Raw genomic sequence first — 23,427 nt, forward strand, 5'->3', positions numbered from 1 at the left:
GGCACATGTGTGTTGATATTTTTGGCAGCAGACATCATGGAAGAAGCTTGGGTCTGGGAAAAGGACCCCTGGGGGTGAACTCCCCAGTCTGGCCTGGGTCTGGCTCCCAATGGGCTCTTCTTCCCTTGAACCACAGTCATCTCACCTACCAGCAGCAGCGCTATACAGAGCTAGGCTAGACAAGCTCGGCATTAGTTGTCTCTGATCTGAGGAAACCTGTAGTTAGCCTTTATTTCATGTCACACATCAATTTCTCTTTTCCTTTCTGCTCAATTTGTTCCCAGCTCCACCAGTAGAAGCTCTCAGGGCAGAGGTGCTCCTGCACAGAGGGCAGGCACCCTACTGAGCTGACAAGGCTGCACTTTCCCCTCCCTGCAGCTAAACAGCCCCAGTCATTGATTTCCTTGCCATTAGGGAAATGCCTGCTTTTTAGGATGCACCACAGTGCATAGGTGTTATTTCTCTGTCTCTTCTCCAAGGAAATACATGCTAAATTAAGTTTTGTGTTTTTTGTTCATGCTCAGCAGCACCACTGAAAGCCAGGGTTTCACCAGCTGTGTCGTGGCAGCAGTTGCGGAAAGAAGGAACAGAATAGGTTTAGCCAGTGCAGTTTGCATGTGCATGTAGGAGAGCATTGGTCTCAGGGAGAGGACCTAGGCCACTTTGGATTTTCAGGTACCACAGCAACTCTTGACAAATGCTTCCTAACAGGGCTTCTGTTCTCCCAGGCATGGGCTGATGCCTTTCGAAGCAGTCCTGATCTCACTGGCGTTGTGCACATATATGAGGAGCTGAAGAGGAAAGGGGTTGAATTTCCCATGGCAGACTTGGACGCTCTGTCTCCCATACACACACCACAGCGGGTAAGTTTCCAGCTGGCACTTTCTAGAAAGACCTACTGCAGAACGGGTGAGCCAAGCTGCTGCAGCCACCCTTCTGCTGCTGCCTTTGAATTATTCAGCTTGTCATCATGCTTTCTTAAAGCTTGGGGGCATTCCTTTTTAATAACAAGGGGCATGCAGGAGTGAGACAGCTGGTTGACTGGTGATTAAGTGGCAGCAGTGTCTGTGGAAGAATATAATAGAGGGATCAGTTCAGGGTTTTCATGGAAATGGCTACTCGGGCGGAGCCATCCTGTGAGGGTCATTAGCACTTGCTTTTCAGAGGCCCCTGGAATCTGGTGTGGGAATCCTGTTGTCCCTCAGAGCACCATAGCACCTCAGAGCATACAGCGGTCTTGATGTCAGTCTTGGGGCAAAAAGTAGCTTTCTGTTTTTTCAAGTATACCAAGTCAAATGGATCTAAAATGTATTTTGAGCTGTGAGCATTCAGCATCAATCCAGAACTGATTCTGGATTCAATCCTTGATTCCATCAGCCTTGGGATCAAAGCTCTGGGAAGGTCCCTTTAGGGGCATCCCACCAAAGCTTTTGCAGTGCCAACAGTAACTCGAACACCATGGAGGGGGCAGCTTGGCACTTCAGGGTTAAAAACATGTAGGTCATGCCACTCATGGTTTCGCAAGGAAGCTAGTCCCTCTACTGGCTGGGAATCAGCTCCACTCCTAGCCTGGGGGAGAGCCAGGAAAGCACCAGGGTCTGGGAGAAGCACCTCATCCCAGTACACGTCACCTTGCCTGCCCCCATTGCCCATCTCTGAGAAGGACAGCACACCTGTGCACGTCTCTCATAGGAACACGACTTAATGTGCAAGAGGTCATCTGAGATGCCCAAAGGGTAAGCATGAGGGATTGCCTTTTCTTTTTTTTTTTTTTTTTTTGAGTTGGAGTCTCGCTCTCTCGCCCAGGCTGGAGTACAGTGGCGCGATCTTGGCTCACTGCATACTCCGCCTCCCAGGTTCACGCCATTATCCTGCCTCAGCCTCCCGAGTAGCTGGGACTACAGGCGCCCGCCACCACGCCCGGCTAATTTTTTGTATTTTTAGTAGAGACGGGGTTTCATTGTGTTAGCCAGGATGGTCTCGATCTCCTGACCTCATGATCCGCCTGCCTTGGCTTCCCAAAGTGCTGGGATTACAGGCGTGAGCCACCGCGCCCGGCCAAAGGGATTGCCCTTTCTAGAGCTTGTTCTCATCATGATCCCTCCAGACCATGCGCTATGCTTTGTGAAATCAACATAACCTGTTTCACTCTTCTAATAATGACAGAGAGCAGTGTTGTTGTTCCTATAATTACAAAAAACATTTGGTAAATTGCATAATTACTATTTATAGTAGTCTACTTTTAAAGGCCAAAAAAGTAATTCTTGTGGTACGAAGTAAAGATTTGTGATTAGCAAAACTTAATAACCACCCTCCCTCCACTTGGATCCCGAGGTGGTCTTAATAATAGGAACCATGACCAGAGGGCTCACAGAGCACTCTCAGTGCTGCCTTTTGGAGTTGCTTTCATTGTCTGCCACACACTCCTTGAGAGGTAAGTAGAGGGAGGAGCCATTGGCAGCCCCACTTCCCAGATGGAGAGCCTGGGCTCAGTGGGGTTCTGTGAGCCTCACCCAGGCAGCAGTGGAGCAGGGCCTTGAGCCTTCCGTGGGCAGCTTTGGGGAAACGCCGCATGGGGTGGGGTAGGTACCAGGCCCAGCTATGCAGGCAGCCCAGGTAAACAGAGGACTTTGTTGTTGCCATACCAGAGTGTCCCTGAAGTGGATCCAGCCGCCACCATGCCCAGGTCCCAATCACAGCAGAGGACAAGTGCTGGTTCCTATTCCTCGCCGCCTCCTGCTCCCTACTCCGCACCGCAGGCCCTGGCTCTGAGTGTGACTGGCCCTATCACAGCCAATTCAGAACAGGTACTTGCATACTTCGGGGCCATAGGCAAGCCAGCTGACTATCCTTATTCATCTTTCTGGGAGACACTTACAAAGGCCTCCCAAGCCAGGCATTATGCTGGGTGTCGGGGACACAGAGATGGAAGAGCTCAATCCCCAGGGGAGACAAATGCTGAGGCAGTCATGGTGGAGTGTGGTCAGGCTGTGCTGGGGAGCAGAACCAAGGACTCAGAGTTGTGAGCCCAGGGTTGAGTGGTGCCTGGGAGGCAATGGGGACCTGACACACAGAGGGTCCTGACACAGGAGTGGGGCTTTGTCATGTGAGACCGCATGCTCAGCAATGACATTGCAAGGCAGAGGTGCAGAGGTGCAGGGCTCTCTCGGAGCAGCAGGTGGCTTGATTGGAGAGCAGGCACATATGTAGGGCCCAGATCTAGGAGGAAACCATGGCAGAACGTGAGGCCAAAAGCATAGAAGTGCAGCTGAGTTGTGACGGGCTTGTCTGTCATGCAGAGGCTTAGATCTATCCTATAAAAAAAGCCAGCCATCAGAAGCCTGTGACCTGATCAGTGAGGCCCTCCTGGAGCACAAGAAGCCTGCTTTTATCCCAAACACTCCCCACCTTCCCGGGTTACTTCCTGATAAACTAATGCAGTTTTAACCCCACGCTGGATTTTTTAGATGAATTGGGGAGTGCTCTTTAGAAGAATCCATAGAATTTCAATTACAGTTTGAGAATTGGTCAGACGTGGAAAAAAAAAAAAAACTCTCCAATGTTTATATTTACCAAATTCTTATTTACTATTTGCGACAGTGTCATGACTGTGGAACCTCACTGAAGCAGAGGGGTCAAGCAGTGTGTGTGTAGGGAGGGCAGTGTTATGTCGTGTTCCTCACACTTCCCTGCTAGCTCTGAGCAGGGAGTAAGAGAGGAGGAGGAGTGAACTTGAAGCCCCCAGGGCCTGGGTGTGAGCCCCCTGCTGTGCTGCTCACTGTAGGCTTCAGTCAGGACATTTAACCCCGGTCTCCCATCAGTAGAACAGGTGATCTGTTACCCCACCAGGCAGGTGTGGGCTTGACAGACAGATGGAAAAGGTCCTCATGGTGGTTGCTACCCAAGTGCTGTGGGGAAGGTCTCTGGCTCTTGGCCCTGCTTCTATGGGCAGAACTGTGCCATTCCTGCTCTGAGGGAAGGCAGAAAATGTTTGAAGTTGGACAGTTACTGAGCCCCTTCACTGACTCACAGTGTGGGAGGTGCTCGGGAAGGCCCTCCTAGTAGCCATAAGATGCTGAGTCTGGAGGATCTGGGCATAGGTAGCACAGGAGCCCTGAGGCCTGTTGCCCCTGGGGAAGCCGAATGCAAGCAGAGATAGACAGGTCAACACCCAGCCTGGCCAAGAGGACCCAGGGCTTCAGAGTCCACCGGATGGCTACCCATAGCCTTCCTGGGCCTTCCTAGCCAGAAACCTCTTCTGTCTACCAAGACTTTGAAGAAAACCCCTGGATCATCCACCAGACAGAGCCAGAGGCTGACAAGAGCCTCTCGGGACCCAGACCATCTCCCTGGTAGACCACTGATTGGGGTCTCCTGTCCCTGTCTCTGTGCTGAGGGTATAAAGCACAACCCAGCTGAGTTCCTGCCCTAAGAAGCTAAGGGTCTGCTGAGTGAGCCCACCCACACAGGACAGGCTGCTGCAGCTGCAATAGTGAAAGATGGCACAGCGAGTGGGAACCTGAGGAGGTGGGAGTGGTTGCTTCTACCTCAGATTGGAGTGGGGAGAGTCAGAAAAGGCTTCACTGAGGAGAGGAGTTATCACTTACGCTGGGTCACAGTGCAGGAAGAATGACATTACAGTTCCTCTCTCTGGACCTTTGAGCAGGAACAAGGGCCGTACGTGTGTAGTAGAGAGCATACCTGCATGCCAGGCACCGCATGGGCACCTCACAGCAGCCTGGTGAGGTGTGGTGTTAGTGCCACCTTTCTGTAGGTGGGGAAACGAAGGCTCAAGAGTGGCTCAGTTCCGGCTCTGGATGCTGCTGCTGAGTCTCCCAGGGCTCCCTTCAGTGTCCTGTGCAGTTCTTTACCTCTGTCCAGCGTTGTTTGGTCTCTTGTCACTGAGTGATGGGACCAATAAGCACTTCTATGCAGATTCTTCTGTGATACTTCACCGCGGGCGAGGAAGGTCCCTGTGGTTTCCACAGATGCTTCGAGGGGGTTGAGGGAGTGAAGGGGCAGATCTGAGGCACAGGACTGAGGGCAAGGGGAGAAAGTGTTGATGTCTCTGTTGCTGGAGAGGAGCCTCGGGCCTTGGCCCAGTCCAGGCTTTGGGATCACTGATGGGCAGCTTGGATATTTTTCAAGGGGCTATGTTACCATGTAGGGAGCTGGGTGGGGAAGGTGTCTCCCCTGTGGTCTTCCCCTGTTCTTCTCTCATTCTTGCCACAGCAGAAAAGTGTTGTTGACACTGCCCAGCCTCTCAGAGGATCCTAGTGTTTAGATATAAAACTCCTAGGAACAGAGTCTATAACTCAGAGCTTCGTAGAGTAGGATCTCAGCTCTGAAGGGATCTCAGAGCTCCTGCCCTCCTGCACTTGGATTTTAAAGAGCAGGAACGGAAGCCCTGAGAGCTTCAGCTTCTACTCAAGTTCCCATGGTGGGAGAGCCGAGACAGAGAGCCAGCTTGGTGCATTCCTGACACTGACACTGAGCCCTTCACTATGTGGTACTGCTTTCGTGTCACATTCAGAGAGGCACAACAGACTGTTGGTAGCAGGGCCCATTCAGCTTTCTCAGAGCTGACAGGCAGGCCAGAGGGAGATGAGAAGGTGGCCTCTGCCATGTGCACTCAAAAAGGTGACCCTGATCTCCCAGTGAGAGGGATTGTCACTAGCCTAGGAGCAAGCTGATTCTGATATTGCAAGTGCAGGCTGACTGACCTTTCCTTCCTGCTTTCCTTCCTCGTGGCCCCCACCAGATTGCCAGGCTGCGGAGTGAACTGGACGTTGTCCGAGGAAACACAAAAGTCATGTCTGAGATGTTAACAGAAATGGTCCCTGGACAGGAGGATTCATCTGATCTGGAGTTGCTGCAGGTGAGTCATCTTGCAGAAGCACTTGGCCTGTGGTGGCAGCTCTACCACCGCACACTGTTGGAGGATCCCACCCGGGGACACAGCGGCGAGGTGAGATGGGTCCAGTGGCCCTGTTGTTGATAGTCCATGTGAGCACACACGCAGCCTCACGTTGCCTACGGACAGGCAGAGGCCAGTACCACTGTCTGTCTTTTTTATATTCCTTAATAATGTTTTTTCCCGATTATAAAATGCCAGTTGCAGAATACATGCTGCCAGAAAGAAAGAGAAAGCACAGAGAAGAAAATAATAACTTTCTTTGACCCAAGCATCCATAAATAACCACTGTAGGTGCTTTGATGTATTTTCTTTCTGACTTTTTTGTAGGTTTATTTTCAGTGTAGTTGAGCTTGTACTCTATTTGTGTTTTGGCCCCTCAGCATCATGTTTTGCAGGAGGGCCTGTTCAACCTTGACTGTGCACAGGAGCCCTTCTAGTGGCACCTCACCCCCAAGATATCCTGAGACTGAGATCAAGTGTGATGCTCCCGTTCTTTTCCTTAACACTGAGGATTCCCAGGCATATTGTGGTTGCCCATTGCACACTGGCCTCCCCACCTCTGGACAGCCCATGGATCTGGGGGCATGGCAGAAAGGGGTCCAGGAGTCAGTGGCCTGCAGCCTACCCCTGAGACCAGGGTCAAGGCCCCTACCTCAGGCCTGTTTCCCAGGGCAGCCAGGTCCAGAGCCAGTACCCAGATCTCCACCACAGCCAGCCTCAGATGACCCTGGCATTTGCAGAAAATGTCAGTGGTACTGCCCTTAGAAGCAGTGACCTTCTGGAGGGTGGAAAAAGGATGCTGTGAACTACAAGGGAACAGGTCAGGAACCAGACTGACTTGGCAACCTGGCATGAGTGTCTTATGATACACCTGCTGCTGCTGTTGATACTGCTGTTTTTTTTTTTTTTTTGAGACAGAGTCTCGCTCTGTAGCCCAGGCTGGAGTACAGTGGCCGGATCTCAGCTCACTGCAAGCTCCGCCTCCCGGGTTTACGCCATTCTCCTGCCTCAGCTTCCCGAGTAGCTGGGACTACAGGTGCCCGCCACCTCGCCCGGCTAGTTTTTTGTATTTTTTAGTAGAGACGGGGTTTCACCGTGTTAGCCAGCATGGTCTCGATCTCCTGACCTCGTGATCCGCCCGTCTCGGCCTCCCAAAGTGCTGGGATTACAGGCTTGAGCCACCGCGCCCGGCAATACTGCTGTTTGTGTCCAGCCCTCCATTGTCAGTCTTGGTCCCCAAGTGCTACACCTTCTACCCTGCTGCTGGCACATGCGTGCCGCCTGTGAAGGCCCTGTCCTGGTCCCAGGTTCCTGCTTATTGTGCCCCCTTCCTACTCCAAAGCCATCAGCTCTTATGGGGCTGAAGGTGGGTGGAGACCTGTTCCAGGCCTAACACAAAGCACAGTCCTAGGGGCACAGAGGTGCATGAACTGTGGTCCCTGCTCCGGAGGAGCCTGCATCTTTTTGCAGGAAACAGACTGGGAAACAACTTGTCTCCATGTAACTACACCAGCCTGCTCTTGAAGCTAAGACAAGTACCCTTGGCCCAGCCCCACTGAGAAGTCCTGAGTGGCCTCTCCCTGGTTCCCAGACCTCACTCCTGACACACCTGCATCAGACCAGGCTTGCCTCAGCTCAGCAGATGCAGCTGAATATGTGCCACACTCCAGGGGACCTGGCTTCCCTTGAATGCATTGTCATTGGCCTCCATTCCCAGCCTGCAGGAAGGTTCGGCCAGGCGTTACCCAGATGCACAGGATTCTGAGGTCAGTCCAGAAACTGAGAAGGCCTCTTGAGGCAGCTTTGTGCTGTGTCAGCGTCGGAATTCCTGCTGACAGGGGGGTTTGCTCTGGATAGAGCCGTGCTCCTGGCAGCAGGGGGTGTGTTGAACAAAGCCAAGATGCTTCCAGACAGCCAGAGCAGACCCAGACAACAGGAATACTTTGTGTGTTGGGGGGAGAGGGGGGTTTTGGTTGTTTTTTTTTTTTCTTTGGTTTTTGGTTTTTCTTTTTTTTTTTTTAAACAAGCCCATCAGCCAAGACAAACAGAACCTAATCTCCTGGCATCAGCTCACAGTTTTCAGAAATAGGTTGCTTCCCATGACGTTTTCCTTCCCTCTGTTTTGTTCCAACTCCAAGCCTCCCAGCCCTCACTGCTATCTTATAAATCAAACAGAAAAAGGATGACTCTGGGTGCCAGTGGGAGGCTGTCCTTCCAGCACAGGAGATTCAGGAGCTGGGCAGCACTGTGGGCAGCCGTGAACAGACACAGCCCTCCAGGCTGGTTGGCTGCACGTCTCCGCCATCCCTGACATCTTCCCTCCCCTTCTTCCCCTGGCAGTCAGAAGCCAGCAGGCAGGTCTCCCAGGGGTCAGAGCCACACTGAACCGCCAGCCTTCCATGTGGAGACATACCACTGTCTGCTTGGAAAGTGCTGGAATCAGAATGTGTCCCCAGGACCCTCCATCAAGCTGGAGGGCAGCCAGAGTACTCGGGGCAGAGAAGTGCAGAGCTGAGAGTGCTGGCTAGGCCATGGAAACAAACAACCCAGATGTTCCCACCAACAGGAGCTGCTCCTAGTTCAAGTATAAATTGCTGGGGTAGGAGGTGGGGGGAATAGGAAGAGAGGTAATTGGTGGTGTCAGCCCCAGGATGATCATAACTGTGGGCAGGTTATGTCCCGGTTGCCTCCTGCACATCAAAAGGCACTTTTGGGTGTAGCTTCCTGCAGTAAAGCAAGAGCAGCAGGGAAACTTGGCAGTGTGAGCTATTTGCCTGCGGACTCATGGATATGTGGCTGGTATTTGAGGAGAGGCTGAGGCCACTCTAGCACCCTGTGCTGTCAGCATAGCTGGAGCCCCTGAGGAGAAGGAAGGCAGCGTGCCCAGGGTGAACACAGCAACTCCTCCTCTTGAGCTATGTGTCAAATCGTCTACTCTCTGAGTTGGGAGAGACCTGCCAGGAATTTGGTTCAGCTCTACACCTGTGTTCAGATTTCTTCCACAGCATCTTGTCTACTGGGTCTTTCTGCACATCCCCAATGACAGGCTATTCACAGCAGCCCACTTGCTTTCAAATAGACATCTTGGTTAGACTTTGGGCAGCAGCACAGCAGGCATACAAATTACACAGGCCTATGAATTAATGCCTTCCCATCCATCCCCTCCCACTGATGAGCTGGGTGATGCCAGGTAAGTCACCAGCCATCTCCAGGCCCTCTTCTCCTCTGTAGACTGGAGTGATCACTCATACCTTGGCAGTGCCTGGCGCAGGGCTGGGCTTAGGCAAGGCCTCACAAATCCTAGCTTTCATGACTGTTGTTAGAAAACCTTTCACACATTGATCTAAAGTGTGTCTCCCTGTAACCTTGATCCTGATCTGTCTTCTTTAGACACTAGAACAAGACTAATTCCTCTTTCACATGGGTATATCCTTAAATATTTGAAGATTGTCATAAGCCGCACCCACTGCCCAGTCTCCACATGGAACAAATGTGGCAGTTGGCAGCCCACCATGGGGATGGATAGGCAGTTCTTCACGAGAGGCAGACATTATAAAATGGAGAGTTTCCATCAGCTGAAAACCCTGCTGCGTCACTTCTCGTCTGGTGGTTAAGCCTATCTTTGTCATCCTGTGCAAGGACCTTTAGGTCTGGGCCCAAAATTCAAGACACTGCATCTGTCCCTGCTAAAGTGCATGCCCTTACCTGCAGAAAGCCTGAGTTCGGTTTTCTGGGATATTTAAAGATTGCGATTCTGTCATCCAGTGCCCTCTGTCTCTCCCAATTTAGCATTTTGAGCTTTGTCTTCAATGAATAACTTTTAATTAATACAATGATGCCAAAAATGTATGTTCTTCTGTGGCCATTCATCAGCATCAGATAATAACAGAGGCCTCCTCCTCGTTTCTCCAAGTAGCAGATGGTGTATCTCCTCTTGCTTCTTGCATCTCATTTCAATAAAGACAGAATGGCCAAGGCTATTTTCTCTAGAGAAATCTAGTTTATTCTACATGTTTAGCTTCATTATTCCCCTTTCTCATCAACAAAGACTTTCTTCTCCCTCCCATCTTTGCAGCAACAGAAAACAGATCTTCAGGACCTTATTCCCTGTTCCTTCAAACTTGTGGAGGGCTCAGAGAAAATCCATAAAGATGATTAAAAGACTGTTGCATGAGGTAGGGATGAGAATGTCCCTTGAAGAAAAGATAAAGGCATTGGGATTAATTAGATAGAAAAGAGAGGATATTTACCAAGGTGTTCTAATAGATGGAGGTCACTTCACTTTTGTACAAGTGACCAGCTGTTCTTCCCTCTGTTGAGGACCAGAAATAGGAGAAGGCCAAAGCTGAAGTCGTCAACGTTTAGGAAATTCCTGTCCTGGCTGTTGCATAGTGGAAAGGGTGACCTGAGCAAGCAGTAGGCTCTCGGTTGTCTTAGGCCCAAAGAGAATCACTCTGTTTGAGTGATTTGGAGGTGGAGGAAGCAGAGGAAAGTCTCCCAAGTGAGCCTGCTGAGGGTCTGGCTGTGATGGCACCACGGAGGACATGCAGGTGGCCAGCTGGCACTGTGGTAGCAAAAGTCTTAACATCTGGCCCTCCTCTCACCTTCTGTCCTTTTTTTCCTTCCTTTTTTTTTTTTTTTTGAGAAGGAGTCTCGCTTTGTCACCGACGCTGGAGTGCAGTGCCATGATCTTGGCTTACCGCAACCTCCGCCTCCCGGGTTCAAGTGATTCTCCCACTTCAGCCTCCCAAGTAGCTGGGATTACAGGCACCTGCCATCATGCCCGGCTAATTTTTGTATTTTTAGTAGAGACGGGGTTTCACCATGTTGGCCAGGCTGGTCTTGAACTCCTGACCTCAGGTGATCCACCAGCCTCAGCCTCCCAGAGCGCTGAGATTACAGGTGTGAGCCACCACACACGGCCTTTTCTTCCTTTTTGAAACAGATGTAAAAGACTGAAGTCAAGAGATGATAAAGCTTTCTCTGTGCAGAGACCCCTGGAAATCCCTGATGTGGAAGCCCCAAGTCATAGTCTCTGGGCCTGTCTTTAGCATAGCTCTTTGGAAAGCCATTGGGATGCTTCTCCAGGATTGGAGCATAGAGGCCCTGCCTGTGGGGTTGGGAGCTGTCTAACCCACCACCCCAGTGGGAAGGCTGTGGGGAAGAGGCAGCAAACACAAGGCCAGAGCAGATGTTCCTGGTGCTGACTATTGATGAAATCACTGCATTCTGTGCCCTTGGGGCTCATTCTTCCTCCAAGCCGAGGTCACAATGTTAGAGCCTCAGAAATCATCTAATACTTTCCAAACTTTTAAAAAAAAGTAATGGAGGCCAGGCACAGTGACTCACACCTGTAATCCCAGCACTTTGGGAGGCTGAGGCAGGTGGATCACTTGAGGTCAGGAGTTTGAGACCAGCCTGGCCAACATGGTGAAACTCCATCTCTACTAAAAATACAAAAATTAGCCGGGCATGGTGGCAGATGCCTGTAATCCCGGCTACTTGGGAGGCTGAGGCAGGAGAATTGCTTGAACTCAGGAGGCGGAGGCTGCAGTGAACTGAGATCATACCACTGCACTCCAGCCTAGGTGACAGAGCAAGACTCCATCTCAACAAATCAAATAAATAAATAAATAAATAAATAAATAAATGCCAGGCGTGGTGGCTCACACCTGTAATCCCAGCACTTTGGGAGGCTGAGGCGGGTGGATCACAAGGTCAGGAGATCGAGGCCATCCTGGCTAACATGGTGAAACCCTGTCTCTATTAAAATACAAAAAATTAGCTGGGCTTGGTAGCCGGCGCCTGTAGTCCCAGCTACTCAGGAGGCTGAGGCAGGAGAATGGCATGAACCCGGGAGGCGGAGCTTGCAGTGAGCCGAGATCGCGCCATTGCACTCCAATCTGGGCAAAAGAGCAAGACTCCGTCTCAATCAATCAATCAATCAATCAATAAAGTAATGGAACCTTTTCCTCCACAAATAAAAGTTTACAGTGAATGGCAACGTTTGAAATCGAGAAAAGCAGAGTAGCCCCAGCTGCCCTGGCCCCATGCCATGGAGGCTGCTGCAGCACGTCAGTGGCCCTCTGCAGAAGAACTTCTTCATGAATGCAGCCCCCTTGTTTTACACAGGGAGAAGCAGGCCTGCAGAGGACTGGAGACTTGGAGAGTGTATCCAGTCACGGGCTACTTGCTGCCTACAGCTTGGTCCCCAGCACCCAGCTGGGGCTAGGGCTCTGTGGGAGAGACTGACACCAACCCCTGCTCCCTTCCATCAGGCCGCCGGTGCTTGGAGTATTTGTAGCCATGTTTCTGAGACACTTCCTACTGTCTACTGAGGAATCTGGTTTGGTTCTCCTCTAAATCCAGTGAACCACCCACGAGGCCTACTCTTTGTTTTGGGGCTTCTGCTGCGTGGAGTGCAGATGGGGGCTGGTCACCCCTTGCTGGAGGTTTTTCTAGAGGGGCTCTGATGACAGACTGGAGTGTGTTGAATGCTGTGGGAGTCTTGAAGAGGGTGGGATGGTGGGGGATCCCCAGAAAACACTGTATGTGAACGGGAAGATGAATAAATGGGAAGTATGTGTTAAAACTGGCACTGTAAAATGTTAATGGTACAATCTAGGTGACATATGGTGTCTGTCCACTGTAAAATTCTTCCTGTTTTGCTATATGTTTGAAAATTTTTGTGACAAAATCCTGAGGTGGGGAAACATCCTGAGGCCTTGAAGGATGAGTATGAGTTTGTTTGATGGAAAAGGAAATAAGGGACATTGTAGGTAGATGGCCAACTTCTCAGGAGCCCTTGAGCAATGTGGCAAGTGCCTGAGGCCACCTATATCCTGGAAAGTCTGAGGTGTGTTTGAAGATGGCCTATGGGCCTTAGGTGCTGATGCCCCAGTCTTCTGGAGGGTAACTTGGATCTATTTCCCACAACATGCTCCCACACTCCCCTGGCTTGCAGGTGCTGTGCCTTGTGATTGGCCTGCAGCTTGAAGGAGAAGTGATTGACTTTTTCTTTCTCCCTCCCTAACCAAGGACAGCCAGGGCTTGCTGCTAGGCCACAAGCCCCAGAGGCCATACTTTCTTGTAATGGGCCTGTTTGCAGGAGGGGATGAGTCCTGAGCTAGGACTTGAGATCCTTTTGCTCATCAGAGATTTTCCGCAAACACCTGGAGTGCTAGAGCAAGGAGGAGCTCAGCAGTGCCTGGCCCAGTCCTCATGTGTGTTGGCACGTCCGCATCCCTGGGGAGGAGACCCACACGGTGGCCTGGAATAGTCCATGGCAGAGCAGAGAGGCAGAAGTTTGTTTGACCTCTTTTCTCTGTCCTACTGCCCAGCCTCTCTTTTCCATCCTGCACACTTTTGCCAGGTCTTCCTCTGGTACTTCTTCCAAAGTGCGGGGTAAATATGCTGCCCAAGTGTTGGCCACGTATCCTTTTTTTTCTTTTAGGAAGCAGGGGAGGATGGTCTGTCAAAGTTAACCTAAATCTATGCTCCCCTGTCAGCCCTGAACAGATGCCCACTGTGTTTTAACAACCTATTAGAAATATTATGATTATTTTAATTGTTCACTTCTGTCCTGGCTGTTGGAATCCTTCACATGATCTAATGTGATTGCTTCTTTCGTAAGTTTGGACATTTTTATTTTGTTTTTGTTTGTTTTAATGTTAAGGGCCTGGCTTGGTTTATCAGCATCACTCCTGAGCATGCTTCATTCTGTAATGAGTGTTTCCCCTGCGTTGTTGGTTTTCCTGTGTACAGTAATTGTGACTGGGTTTTGACCTGTGAGTGTCCATTGGCACCTGTGGCCATTATTGCTTGGCAATCCAGACCACATCTGGCAGGCCTCGAGGCCCAGGCGGCTTCTTGAGAGCCCCTCTCCTGCCTGGCCTGGGGACATGAGCCATTCACAACAGAAGAGAGTGGACATTTTGTGGAGTTTTCTCTTTACTAGATAGCAGTGTCCCCTGCAATTAAGATCCAGTATTCACCTCTTCTTATTAATTCTAGCACTTATCTGTATGTTTGTAAGTGCTTACTGCTGGTTCAGTGGGGCCTGGGGTGAGTCCTAGAGAGAGAAAATTAGATCCTGGATGAACAAAAATTCCCGATTCTCTGAGTGAAGAGTGCTGAGAAGACTGAGTGTATGTGGATAACTGAGCTGGTGGTTTGTGGGGACAACAGTTCAGAATACTTTATTTTTTATTTTTATTTTTTGGAGACAGGGTCTCACTCTGTTCCCCAGGCTGGAGTGCAGTGGTGCAATCTCGGCTCACTGTAGCGTCTGCCTCCTGGGTTCAAGCAATTCTCCCACCTCAGCCTCCTGAATACCTGGGATTACAGGTGTACGCCACTGTGCCCAGCTGATTTTTGTATTCTTTCGTAGCGATGGGGTTTTTACCATGTTGGCCAGGCTAGTCTCAAACTCAAGTGATCCGCCTCCCTCGGCCTCCCAAAGTGCTGAGATTACAGGCATGAGCCACCGCGCCAGCCTCTGAATACTTTAGAGTCATTAATTCTCTCAGAAGTACTTGGGGAGTTGCCTCCCATGTGTCAGTCATGGGTACCAGGGAAATGCCTTCTCTGCCCTCAAGAAGCTTCAGTCTAGAGGGGAAGGCACATAAGAAGCCCAGCCCCTGTGTGAGTGCTGTGTTGCAGGATACCAGGGACATGCAGGGGGGATGCCTTTCATTCCCCGCTTGGCTTGATTGACCACCTGCGTGATGTGTTCAGCAGATGATTACTGGGCTTTTTCACTGTGTGACTCAGTGCAGGGCTTGAGGGCATCCTTGAGTGGATAAATGGCAACACCCCCTCAAGAGTTTATGATGTGGTAGGAAGGAAGACCCTCTAGCCAAGCTAGCCAGATTATGAGACAATATGAGGAACTAAAGAGAGATTACCATGTCTCTTGTGAATAAATCAGTTACTTCTAACAGAAACAGTTTCAAAATGAAGTTGTTTTGAAGCTGAGCTGTGAGAACGAGGGACTTATCTTTCACGTCTTATCCTCTTAACTCACTGGCACCCTCCAGTGCCCAGGTAGGTGGGGACAGCGTCTCCCTCTGCTTTAACCCTGTATGGCACACTGGGACTTGGCGCTTTGGTCACAGGCAGTTCCTGTAGTCAGGGATGCTTGGGGGCCAGCCTGGCAGGGTTGCCAGCTCCCTCCTCTGTAGCATACTCAGTCTGGCATCGAGATGGCAAGGGGCCTGGCAGGAATTGAGGGAGCTCTATAAGCAAATTTGAACAAGGGCATCAGTAAGTCTGCTGTTCTGGAACAGGGAAGGTTCATGGAAGCCAGGCCATAAAGTGCTAAGGCTCTGTCATCAGGGGGATGTTGCTTCTAAGGGTAGAGAGGGCTCCAGTGGCAACTGGGGTGTGCAAATGTCCTCTTTTGGCCAGCCAGGGAGCTGCCTGGGCTTCTGAGGCCTCGGCAAAGTGGCAGACATGCCACCAAAATATACCTAATGCAGTCATAAAATACACTCCTGCTATTGCTGGGAGTGTAAGTAAACTGATGTCATCTTTCTGGAGTGCCTTTTACTATTACTAATTGATGTTATAAATGACCATACCCTTTCACCTAGAAATTTCCCTCCTAAGGAACTCCTATGGAAGTACTTGCCCAAGTGCATATGCATGTTTGTGTACAGGTGTTCATTGCTGCATTATTTGGGTTGGCCACAGAAAGAGAGACCACAACCTAAATGTCCAACAATAGAAGAATGGCGAGATACATTGTGAAACACACAAAGGAATGAAGCAGTCTGTACCAAGTGTTGGGGAACGGTGTCTGGAATATTTTGTTGAGAAAAGGAAATCTGCAAAGAATCACATTTTAATATTTTTTAATGATTTGTACAAGCATGTACTTGTATACATACAACAGTATGTCCGTCTGGACATTTGTCTGCTGAAAAAGTACTTGCTTCCTCTGGGGAAGGACGGGCAGACAGTGAAGAGGGAACTTCTACTTTGAATTCGGCACATGTCTGGTTTTATGAACAAGCATGTACTCCTTTTGTGACTTTTAAGAATCAGTACAAATTTTTTCAAAGGAAATAGAATGTGATAAAAAGCACACCCAGCAGGCTACCCAGAGGTGCATGTGTTCCCTAGGAGCTGAACAGGACCTGCCGGGCCATGCAGCAGCGCATCGTGGAGCTCATCTCCCGCGTGTCCAACGAGGAGGTCACCGAGGAGCTGCTGCATGTGAACGACGACCTCAACAATGTCTTCCTTCGATATGAGAGGTGGGAGCCGGATTTCTTTCTTTTTTTTTCTCTCCTTGAAAAGATTGTTGCCATAACAGAGGGATTTCTTTCATAAACAAAGGAAAGAGAGGGAGAGGGAGAGAGATTAGAGTTGGAAAATACTCATCAGAGATGCTAATTTGTTCCCGGCTGACAGGGAAAATGCTTCCTGTCCTCCTGGGAACCGAGCAGCAGAAGCAGCAGGAAGTTGACGTGCAGAATTAGGCTCTGCCCTTTGTAAGCCTCAGGCTGCTCTGCCTTTCCCCACTGGCCCGCCACCCCCAGCCCCAGGGAGGGGTAGCACTTGGGGGGCTCTGGGTCCCAGAGCTTCTGCACCTGCTCCTTTGATGATCCTTTGAATTTGAAAAGGATTAAAGGGAAAAAAAAAATCTCTACTAAGAAAAAGGATTTCCTCTTTCCCATCTTAAAAAAAAAAGAAAGAAAGAAAGGAAAAAAGCTTTTCCCTTTGCAAATGTCAGTGTTATCTAGAGCATTCAGGGGAAGCAGGCGGGTGTAAGTGCCGGAATGCTGCTGCTTAGGGAAGCGTGCACACATTCATTTCAGTTCTTTCTGCAGCCAAATCATTTTTGGGTTTGAGATAACAAACCTGCACATTTTTTCTTATTTCCAAAGCCTTCCTTCAGGACAAAGTCCAAAATGTCTTATTTAGACCTAGTTTTAAATAGGAGGAATAATGGCAAGTACAGTTCCCATCTCATCACCCGATGGGAGCACACTGGGCTTTCATGAAGGACTCAGCATAAGGACCAGAAAGGACCATGATCAGGCCAGCCATTTTCCCTTAAAGATGAGGCTTGAGAGGACAGGATAGTGGCTTGAGTCCCCAGCAGACCTGAGGTCCTGGTCCCCTCTGCCAACCAACTGACTCACACCCTACTGCTGGATTCATCAGGAGGACAAGGATCTGGCATCAGTTAGGGTCAGAGGGACAGATGCTTGCATTTGCATTACCCTTTGGGGGCCTAAAGAGTGGTTTTGTTGTGGCCGTCATAGCCTTGGGCCTTGTCTCATCTTTTGACTATGGAAGTACACACCAGTGGCTCTGTGCCCACCTGACAGGCGAAGAAACCTCTGCAGTAAGTGTGGGGGGTCCCCGGGACCCCCAGTGCATCAGTTGAAGAACAGGAGCAGATCTGAGGGGACTTGACTCCCAGCCGGAGGCCCCTTTGTCTTGCCATATGGTTCCAGTTTCTCCATGGTAAATGGGCTTGCATTTAACCTGTTAAATCTATTTAAGCCCTGCTAGAAAGCATAACAGGAGCTAACTAATGTGGGTATTTTCACCCAACAGTCCCCCAGTCCCAGCATTAGAAAGAATTCAGAGGCAAAGCCGGGGCTGGTGGCTGGAAGTGCTATCCTGGTTAGAGTGTCTTTGATGATAGTCATTGTTCATTGAAGATGAGTGTGGGAAAGTTACCCCAGGATTAAAATTGTTTCAGATGTATTAATATTCCTGTTCTCCTTGTAGACCACTGTTGAAAAAACACACAAGTCTTTTTTAAAACCACAGGGGACACTCACTGCCTACCCAGATCATTCCTCCTGGGGATCCCTTGTCACCAGATGCTGACCCCAGCAAGCTGGGAGACAGATGTGGAGCAGCATAACTCACTAAAGCTGAGTGTCTAAGGCTCCAGCTGGAAAGTCTCAGCTACCGCTGCCCGTGACATTTGGAGTTTTTAAATACGATGCAAAACATAATCTGTTCTGCCCCACCCCAACACACACCTCATAACTACTCTTCCATTCCCCACCTGATAGAAGGATGACCTGGCCTTCGACAGTTGCTCAAAGCCAAGTCCCCCTGCGCTGCCCGATTGGGTGCGGAAGACACTCACTCCACCTTCTAGCAGTCCTTCGATGATTGGCCCAGGCATCTCTGTAGCAGCTACTGGCGAGCATTTCCCCAGGCGGTAGTCAGGGCCATGCATCTACCTTCCTCCTACTGGTGCCCACCCTATGCATGCCCCACCCCCTTTCCCCAGAGATTGAGTTGGGAGCATGTTAGGAACACTAGCTGGGCGCTTCTCAACACAGCCCTATGAAGTAGGGAGTCTGCAGCTACTGCCTGGCGTTGTAAACATTGGAGAGCTCTAAGGTAAGGTGGTTAAGCCACCCTCCCTCTAGGGACAAGAGGAGCTCTCTGGGCCCAGGTGTGTGAGGAGAGGCTGGGGACACTCACAATGACCTCCATGATGGGCCAGCCACCACCCCTTTCTGAAGCCCATTCAGGGTGCTGGGTGAGAGGCTGATCCTCTCAAAGGGAGCCACACACACAGAGGAAGCCGTGGCAGAGTTGATACATGGTTTCACTCCCTAGCCCCCAACTGGGACTGGCTGGTCTTGGTCCCAGGGGTTCTTCATAGGACTAGTGAGCACCCCACAGGGCCATATCACAGGCATCCTCTCTCCTTACTTCTGCTTTCCCTTCCCTGTTAGGTTCGAACGATACAGGTCTGGCCGATCGGTTCAAAATGCCAGTAATGGGGTAAGTATTCCTTCAGAATCCTCTCATCTCCTGAGGCCAGACCTACCCCTCCACGTTTTGGAGGCTGGAGAGACCTCCAGTTTTTCTAACTGGGGTTGAAATATTTGGGAAATTGAAGAGCAAGCTTTGGTTGATGGGATACTAGAGCAGAGCTAGCAGGCACCCCTGATGGGAGGGTGGCAAGGAAGCCCTAAGTCTGTAGCTCCCAGGACAGTCACTGTTGACTCAGCAACCCCCCTTCTACTGGGGAGGGGGAGGAGGCAGTGGGCAGGGCTCACTGACATCAAGGGCCACCATGGACCCGGAAGGCAGATAGGGAAAGTGACCTTGCTTCTGTACTAGAGCAGTGCTGATGCTTTTCTTCTCAGAACCCTGCACAGTTGCCTTGCTAGCTTCTACCTCAGAGCCTGACTCCAGGGTCCTGGGGCTCATGGCCAATCTCACATTCTGACAGGTACTGAATGAAGTGACTGAAGACAACTTAATAGACCTGGGGCCAGGGTCTCCAGCCGTGGTGAGCCCGATGGTGGGGAACACAGCGCCCCCATCTTCCCTCTCCTCCCAGCTTGCAGGCTTGGGTGAGTGTCTCATAGGGACAAAAGGGCCTACCTACTTCCTACCACTGGCCTCCCTTGCAGGCCACCTCTCTTTCTTTCTTGAAAGACCCAAAGAGAGTCTTTTGGGAAATACATGTGAAAGTGTATTCCTGGCCGGGCGCGGTGGCTCAAGCCTGTAATCCCAGCACTTTGGGAGGCCGAGACGAGCGGATCACGAGGTCAGGAGATCGAGACCATCCTGGCTAACACGGTGAAACCCCGTCTCTACTAAAAATACAAAAACTAGCCGGGCGAGGTGGCGGGCGCCTGTAGTCCCAGCTACTCGGGAGGCTGAGGCAGGAGAATGGCGTAAACCTGGGAGACGGAGCTTGCAGTGAGCTGAGATCCGGCCACTGCACTCCAGTCCGGGCGACAGAGCGAGACTCCGCCTCAAAAAAAAAAAAAAAAAAAAAAAAAAAAGAAAGTGTATTCCTGAGTCCTAGCCAGTTGAGCCACCTTACCTTAAATTCATACCTTTTTTTCCCCCTAAATTTGAAGTTTAAAATCTATGTTGGAAAGCAGGGATGGGGGAAATTCCAAGGAATTAAAGAAAGGTCATGACTGGGTGTGGTGGCTCATACCTGTAATCCCAGCACTATGGGAGGCCGAGGTGGGTGGATCACCTGAGGTCAGGAGTTTGAGACCAGCCTGACCAACATGGCGAAACCAGTCTCTAGTAAAAATACAAAAATTAGCTGGGCATGGTGAGTGCCTGCAATCCCAACTACTTGGAAGGCTGAGGCAGGAGAATTGCTTGAGCCTGGGAGGTGGAGGTTGCAGTGAGCTGAGATCGCGTCATTGTACTCCAGCCTGGGCGACAGAGCAAGACACTGTCTCAAAAAAAAAAGAAAGAAAAGTCACCTGCCATGTTTTATATGGAACATTCTCTATGATTGTAGTAATTTCCTTTTCAGTATTAACTAGGTCAAGGCCAGGCTTATAATCCCAGTATTTTGGGAGGCTGAGGTTGGTGGGTCACTTGAGGCCAGGAGTTCCAGACCAGCTTGGCCAAAATGGTGAAACCCTGTCTCTACTGAAAATACAAAAAATTAGCCAGACTTGGTGGCAGGTACCTGTAGTCCCAGCTACTCGGGAGGCTGAGGCAGGAGAATTGCTTGAACCCGGGAGGCAGAGGTTGCAGTGAGCTGAGATCGTGCCATTGTACTCCAGCCTGGGGGACGACTCCATCTCAAAAACAAAACAAAACAAAACAAAAAACAATCAATATTAACTAGGTCAAGGTGGGCAGATAGGTTTCAGCTCACTGGCTTCTTGGAACACAGGTTTGAGGAGGATGCTGAAGCCACATCAGGGCTTAGAAAAGTCTGTGATTAATTGTCAATGTGTACAGAGGGCTTGGAAACAGGAGGTAGCAGCACTGAAATATTTGCTCTCCTTGAACTGTACCATCAGCCTAAAGCAGTCCACTGTCTGGAACTTAAAAGAAACTCACCACTTTCTACTTTCCACAGTTCATTTAGTTTGTACATTCAAAGTGTGTATATGACTCTAGCACATTGGTTATACTGAATGATACCAATTTATAACAAATGAAATTATAACATTGAAAGAATAAGCACGACCCTCAAAATTCTTTCCTCTGTCTTGTTTTTCTGCTTCCTTTTTAAAAAATATTTCTCTGTCTACCTTCCTTTCATTTGACTTGAGTTAAACTTCTAGTGGCTATCAGTTGCTGTAATTCTAGCTTCTCAATATTTCATATATTTGTAGCCACTCTTTCTGTATCGTAACAGATGTCTCTGCCTTCAGTCAGTCCAGCATACATGACGGCCAGATTTAATACTTAAAATTTGAATTGTCATGCCTGTAATCCCAGCACTTTGGGAGGCCGAGGCGGGTGGATCACCTGAAGTCAGGAGTTCGAGACCAGCCTAGCCAACATGGCAAAACCCCATCTCTACTAAAAATTGCAGTGAGCAGAGATCGTGCCACTTCACTCCAGCCTGGGCAACAGAGCAAGATGCCATCTCAAAAAAAAAAATCAAATTGGATTCTGCTACCTCTCTTCTTAAAAAAGATCTAGTAGGCCAGGCATAGTGGCTTATGCCTGTAATCCCAGCACTCTGGGTAGCCAAGGCAGGCAGATTGCTTGAGTCCAGGAGTTCAAGACCAGCCTAGGCAACATAGCAAAACCTCATCTCTACTAAAAATACAAAAAATTATCTGGGAGTGGTGGCACACACCTGTAGTCCCAGGTACTCAGGAGGCTGCAGTGGGAGAATCTCCTGAGCCCAGGAGATCGAGGCTGCAGTGAGCTGAGATCGTGCCACTGCACTCCAGCCTGGGCATCCAGAGTGAAACCCTGTCTCAAAAAAAAAAAAAAAAATGTGTAGTGTCTGCCAAGGGTGGTGGCTCACACTTGCAATCCCATTACTTTGGGAGGCCGAGGTGGGAAGATCACTTGAGGCCAGGTGTTTGAGACCAGCCAGGGCAACATAATGAGACCTTGTCTCTACAAAATAATTTTAAAACAGCTGGGCACAGTGGCACATGCCTCTAGTCCTAGCTACTTGGGAGGCCAAGGTGGGAGGATCACTTGAGCCTGGGAGGTCAAGGCTACAGTGAACCATGATCATGCCAAGAGAATAAGACTCTGTCTCTTTAAAAAAAAATAAAATAAAAAAAAGTCTAGTGTCTTCCCACCCACTCCTTTACCTGGCATTTGAGGTATTACCAGCCACTTCCTCCACAAATCTCTTCCTGCGAGCACTGTTCACTTCACACAACCTGGCCTCCAAACCCTGTGCCTTTGTGTCTGCCTTTCCCATTCTCCCCATAGCATCCTCCCCCTTATCCTTACAGACCCCCTCTTGTGTTGGTTTTGAGTCTTTCCTGATGTCTCAAGCCACGCACTGCTGTGGCTTATCTCTCACCCACTCTGAACTTATTGAAGCTGAGGACCATATCAGATTCAATTTAGTCTACTCAAGATCTAGCTCTGAACATGGTGGGTGCCTAAGAAATATTTGCTGAATAAATAGATGTCCCAGGTCCTTGGACACTGTGATTGAGTTAATGAGGAGCCCAAACGAGAAGGGCATTATGGAAAATCTGCAGGTGCACTGGCGCCAGTCCCTGCCTTGTCACCCCAGCAGTCTCCCTTTTGTTATGACCCTTTCGCCTCCTTGAGCAGTTTGGGGGGGCAGTGGGTGTCCCGTCCCCCATCTGGCCCACCCTGGCTCCTCCGGCATGTGGTGCACTGGGTAAAGTACCAAGGAAAAGTCCCGCCCTACCCTCCCCATGAACCCTAAACCTGCCTGGCTGGCATCCTAGCTCGGGCCCTTCATCAGATCTACAATCTACATTTTGTTCTCATCTGCCACCCATTTGTTTTGTTGCCACAGACTTGGGGACAGAGAGCGTCAGTGGCACCCTCAGTTCACTCCAGCAATGTAATCCCCGTGACAGCTTTGACATGTTTGCCCAGACGAGAGGAAACTCCTTGGCTGAGCAGCGCAAGACGTATGTGGGGCCCCTTCTAGTGGCTTTCTAAAGCTATTGGGGGGATTGACCCATGCCTGGTCACAGGCCAGCACAAAAAGTCATTTATTTACCATGTCTAGGACGGCCAGGAACTTTAAAGCATGGCTGTAAGGACTCGGCATTAGATGCAGATACTGAATAAACACCAACTGCCCACTGCCCCTCCTAAACACAAACTCTCCTGCCCTTGGGGTTGATTGGAGTATGATTTCTCCTGTCAGTTGTAAAAGACCGCTTTTCTCTTTCTTCCCTATGCTGCTGCTGCTGCAGACACCACCCTGCCTGGCCCCTCATCCACAGGAGAAGCTTGGAAGCAAGAGGGTGCAGCCATGCAGGGTGAACCCATTCCTTACAGCAAGATTTTCCTGACTAAAATAAGTGGTCAGGGCAGAGGCTCCTCTGATAGCAGCTCTGGCTAGGATGAGCCATCTGGAATTCAGGGAGTTGATTCCAAAAGAGAGAATCCCCTATATCTCAGGGAGGCGCTGTACATGTTTTGAGCTTTCTGTTCAGCCTAAAGGCGGGTGAGACACACTTTTTCCCACCTTTCCCAGGGACCCAGCATCTTGGTGCACTCAGCGGGGTAAGCAGAAACCCAAGGTCCCATGTACCCTTCACCAGCGAAAGTTGCTTGTAAAACAG

The 23,427-nt window shown here is 50.0% G+C and overlaps 1 protein-coding gene across 17 annotated transcripts in view; it reads left to right on the forward strand.

The window, feature by feature from the left end:
- Positions 1-23,427, forward strand: part of TOM1L2 (target of myb1 like 2 membrane trafficking protein) — a 133,731-nt gene that overhangs the window by 90,776 nt on the left and 19,528 nt on the right. For 15 of the 17 annotated variants that reach the window (XR_004433726.1, XR_004433727.1, XM_033196675.1 and 12 more), the window contains 7 exons: positions 729-863; positions 2,649-2,807; positions 5,762-5,878; positions 16,043-16,176; positions 18,637-18,685; positions 19,140-19,263; positions 22,647-22,764. Coding sequence is in view for 15 of the 17 variants with exons in the window: in XM_033196675.1 (XP_033052566.1) it covers positions 729-863; positions 2,649-2,807; positions 5,762-5,878; positions 16,043-16,176; positions 18,637-18,685; positions 19,140-19,263; positions 22,647-22,764 (836 nt within the window). In the remaining 2 variants the exon portion in view is untranslated. The remainder of the gene's footprint in view (positions 1-728; positions 864-2,648; positions 2,808-5,761; positions 5,879-16,042; positions 16,177-18,636; positions 18,686-19,139; positions 19,264-22,646; positions 22,765-23,427) is intronic. The other 2 variants (XM_033196636.1, XM_033196681.1) reach the window with 1 other exon arrangement.

Source organism: Trachypithecus francoisi, unplaced genomic scaffold, assembly GCF_009764315.1.
Source record: "Trachypithecus francoisi isolate TF-2019V2 unplaced genomic scaffold, Tfra_2.0 Contig01665, whole genome shotgun sequence".
Classification (NCBI taxonomy): Eukaryota; Metazoa; Chordata; class Mammalia; order Primates; family Cercopithecidae; genus Trachypithecus; species Trachypithecus francoisi.